Here is a 3,971-nt window from a genome sequence, read left to right as displayed (position 1 = left end):
AATATTTTTCAAGTCGTAATGTAGATTTTGAAAAGTTAGAGTTTAAATTCAAGGTATCTATTAATATTTGCGACTAGCCTAAGCGACAGACCAATCACTCCAACGTCACTTTGCCGAAAGGTAGTTTGTAGGATTAGTCATTTCTGCTTTGTATTCGTTTTCGCTCACCATCTTAGGTGGTTAGCATTCGACTGTCTGCATTCGATTGCATATCATGCTTTTCGGTTGCTCTTAAAATGGTGCACTCAAGCTCCATCATCCGGTCATATAATAAGGCCAAGAGAGGAAAAAGATCAATGTTTCTTTCAGATTCCGAAGATAATGATGCACAAGGGTCAGTCAGAAGAAATGAGACAGAAGACATTTCTAAAACAGGTTGAGCCAAGTGGCTGAGTAACATTTCCCATGCAGACCTCCATGGCCAATCCATAGTTTGGGTTTGTGTGCGCAGCGATCAGTTTGTCAGTTAATTCATAGCAGATGCATGTTGGCTCACTGCAATAGACTTTCAATATTCATCTGAAAGATACGCCTTTTCTCCATTCATTTCTGCATTAATCTTAAAAATGACAAAAAATGAGCTAGCCCAATTAGCTGGCAGCCAATCCAGGTGTCCCCCAACTCTCACCAAACTCAGCTGGAATTGACAATAAATTAATTATTATTATTCATTCAATTATTAACTATTCATTGGGAGAAATAAATACAAAAATGAATACATCCATTTATTTTACAGTTGGTTGCACAAGGCCATACTTTAACTACCCCTGACTTAAAGCCACCCAAAAAATCTGTTACTAAATTATACCGTGATAAAATATTTTTTTAAACTAACCTTATTGATACCATCTTGTCCAATTAAGTGCAGATAAGTCTGAGTATTTTTATAGTGTCTGTCTAAGTGTTGCTGCATCATTTGTATGAATTTATAGTCCTCAGAAGTTCAGAGAATTTCATGGTAGGCTGGATCGAATGCTCAAATTTCCCATCCTCAATCAAACCAAAAAAGTATTTGATGATGTTCAATCAGAAACTCATGTAGAATCCATGATCACTGTGGTTCAATGACCAATCACATCTGGACACAGCTTGCATCTGGAACCATGAAAGCATCACAGTACACACACCATTTTTTTTTTACTGTCATTATGGCTTATTTAATAGTTATTGTGATCATCAACATTCATGTTGAACAACTACAATGTGGATTGAATTAGGTTACACACTCCAGAATCTTAGCCCCAGGAAGTGTGCGCCACATTTGGAGAGATTTACTCCAACAGCTGTCCTTGTCGTTCCTTTGTAACAAGACATGTCGGCTCCGCCGTAGTTGGGAGATTTTATTAAGTCCCAGGCAGTGCTGCTCAGCAGATTTGAAAATTGGGTTACCTGGAACATCACAGATTAAATGATCTCATCCCTTGTAAGGCTAATTAAAAATCTGCTTCTTGCAGGAGAAGATGGTTGTGCTCATCAGGAGAATGCTCATCCCGCTTTAAACCCGGCGCAAAGCTTAATGACTGTCTCACTTAATCGTCAGTCATGCAAACGTATCCAAACACCTCCTAAGTATCACTTGAAAGTAGCTCTTTAAACTATTAGGATGTCAGGACCTGTTAGGAAGCATCATCATAGGTTTTAATCCTCAAGAATATTTTTTTGTTCTATTGCAAGCCACTGTAACGTTATGCAGTTTGAACATTTGCGATTAAACCGAGGAATTAAATATATTATATTAATTATTTCATTGGGATTGCAACTGTATTTTAAAAGAAAAATGCATACATATGTTTGTCAAAACACATGTTGAAATTAAAAGTTAAATACAGCTGAATGATACTTGAGATTCTTTCGCATACCAGAAGAGAAAGCACTCTGAGAACTACTGCTTCTAGGTCAACATATGTGAAGCGGTATAAATCTCAGCTCGGCGTTGCTGCTGTAAAAGCAAATAGTCGTAAGTATTAGAGTGCTCTTTAAATAAATACTGTATAGTGAAAATTTTGGAGACGATAATCCTTTACTGATTCGAGGATAGAAAATTCAGGTGTTACGGTAGTACTGGTTAAAGCAGCAAACACCATAGTGTTGAAAAAATAAAAACATTTTTTAAAAATGAAAATGTGATATCTTGTGACATTCAACTTCGTGAACACTTGTGTGACACATCTTCCACTTTTAAAATAAACGTGGGACAAAAATATTTTTGGCTAACATATTTACTATGAAACACTAAACCGAAACCGTGACGGTGTGGCGCCAAGTAAGCAGTTTAACATGATGACACACTACCTACACAAGAGGCTGAACTGAGATTCGAACGCAGAACCTCAAAACTGTGTGGTAGATTGTCTCACCACTAACTCACTATGCTCCTTCCATTAGGAAAACCACATCTTAAATTCCTTTTGAATATTTTTAACGGATGTTAAGGTCACTTCCACCGACTGCCCTTAACATGTCTCAGGGGATCCTCGTTTTACGACAGTGGACAACCGGACGTTAAGTAGGAGCGCGACGTGGTCTATGAGTAGTCATACTTAGACCAAATATTTGGATTTATAGAGTAAAAATATTTAATACATACCAGTGCCGTATTTTCCGTGTGACAACATTTTCTTTCACCACGCGAAATGACGTCGTAAACCGAGGACCCTCTGGAGTCTCAATTTATGAGCATTTTTAGTGCCCGAAGCAGTTTAGGCCAACAGAGGGCGGCGTTGTGCTTCTACTTTTTCTGCACTAAAATCCAACTCACATCTAATAACAACGTTCAAATCCGGGACGTTTAAATGTGAGGAAACGCAATAAAATATGTGTATGAAAGAATGATTCATAATACCAATTAGGTTGATTTATTACTGCATTTTACATTCACATCTTCTTCCTCCTCATCTGGCAAACATTTGAATGCCCACTTTTACAGCAAAACATACATACATCCCCGAAGACATTCTTAGTACCAGGGGAGACTTTTTCACAATGTTGGTAAACAATAGGTGCCTCCCGGGGTACTTCTGGGTGGCAGAGGAGCGAGTGACCACCACTGACTTCAATCGAAACAATGACACAATTTAGTTGGTTTTTTTGGGGGGGTTGTTGCACCACCAGATGTCAAGAATCTATAATAAATTGTTGTACAGAGAAGATTGTAAGACTGCCTACGTGTTGACATCATTGTGAAAAGGTCTATACGCATCAAGTTGAGGGAAAAGGCACTTTGAAGTTGGACCTACGCTGTATTGCACTGAGACAGGAGACATTCGCGCTAATATAATAATATAAACTTTAGGCACTTTAGCTGGTGAAGATGACATTTCGTTCAAAGATTACAAATAAACTTAAAATGTGTTACATGAAGTTTCCCCATGTAGCCTTCAGATAGGAAATGAAATATAGTAGGGTTCAAAGTTAAAAATAGATTAGAATCTGATGTTACTTCTGTATAAAAATACATGGCATATGGATTCACCACTTTATTAGGTAGACTAAATAATCTTCCATATGTACTGAGCAAGTTCCAAATATTTTATCTTGAAAGAGTTGGACTCCAGCCGACTAAATTGGCAAGGGAGTTCAATTGCACAATGGAATGATGAATTGGAGAAAGTTTAAAAGGAATGCGCATCAGTTATTGAAAAAGTACTTTGATTTGGCAAAGAGTTTCCCAACACCCACACGAGTTACAAAGTCTCTTTACTTCTTGTACTGGTCCTTAAAATTCAGCACACCATCTGAGAATGACCGTCATTGTCTTGCAGTAGTAGAGTAGCGTCGTGCTGGTCTACTGGTCCTTTTGCAGCGAGTTGTAGTACTCCACCAGCACCTTCCAGGCCTTGGGGGCCATGAAGCCGTCCGGTGGGTTCTCTCCGCTGCGTGCTAAGTTTCTCATCTTGGTTCCGGAGATGAACTCAAAGTCGGCGTGACTAATAGGAAGAGAAATACGGAGGGGGGTGGTGGTGGTGGGGGGG

At 38.7% G+C, this 3,971-nt stretch overlaps 1 protein-coding gene across 1 annotated transcript in view; it reads right to left on the bottom strand.

The window, feature by feature from the left end:
- Positions 1–2,835: 2,835 nt before the first annotated feature.
- Positions 2,836–3,971, bottom strand: part of LOC109528767 (bifunctional 3'-phosphoadenosine 5'-phosphosulfate synthase 2-like) — a 12,878-nt gene continuing 11,742 nt past the window's right edge. Inside the window, exon 14 of the mRNA XM_019891719.1 lies at positions 2,836–3,926. Coding sequence (XP_019747278.1) covers positions 3,785–3,926 — 142 coding nt within the window. The 3' untranslated portion in view covers positions 2,836–3,784. The remainder of the gene's footprint in view (positions 3,927–3,971) is intronic.

The sequence above is a fragment of the Hippocampus comes genome, unplaced genomic scaffold (genome assembly GCF_001891065.2).
Source record: "Hippocampus comes isolate QL1 unplaced genomic scaffold, H_comes_QL1_v1.1 scaffold121, whole genome shotgun sequence".
NCBI classification, from domain to species: Eukaryota; Metazoa; Chordata; class Actinopteri; order Syngnathiformes; family Syngnathidae; genus Hippocampus; species Hippocampus comes.
Note: the sequence above shows the minus strand (reverse complement) of the source record. Positions and strands in the feature narration are given on the sequence as shown.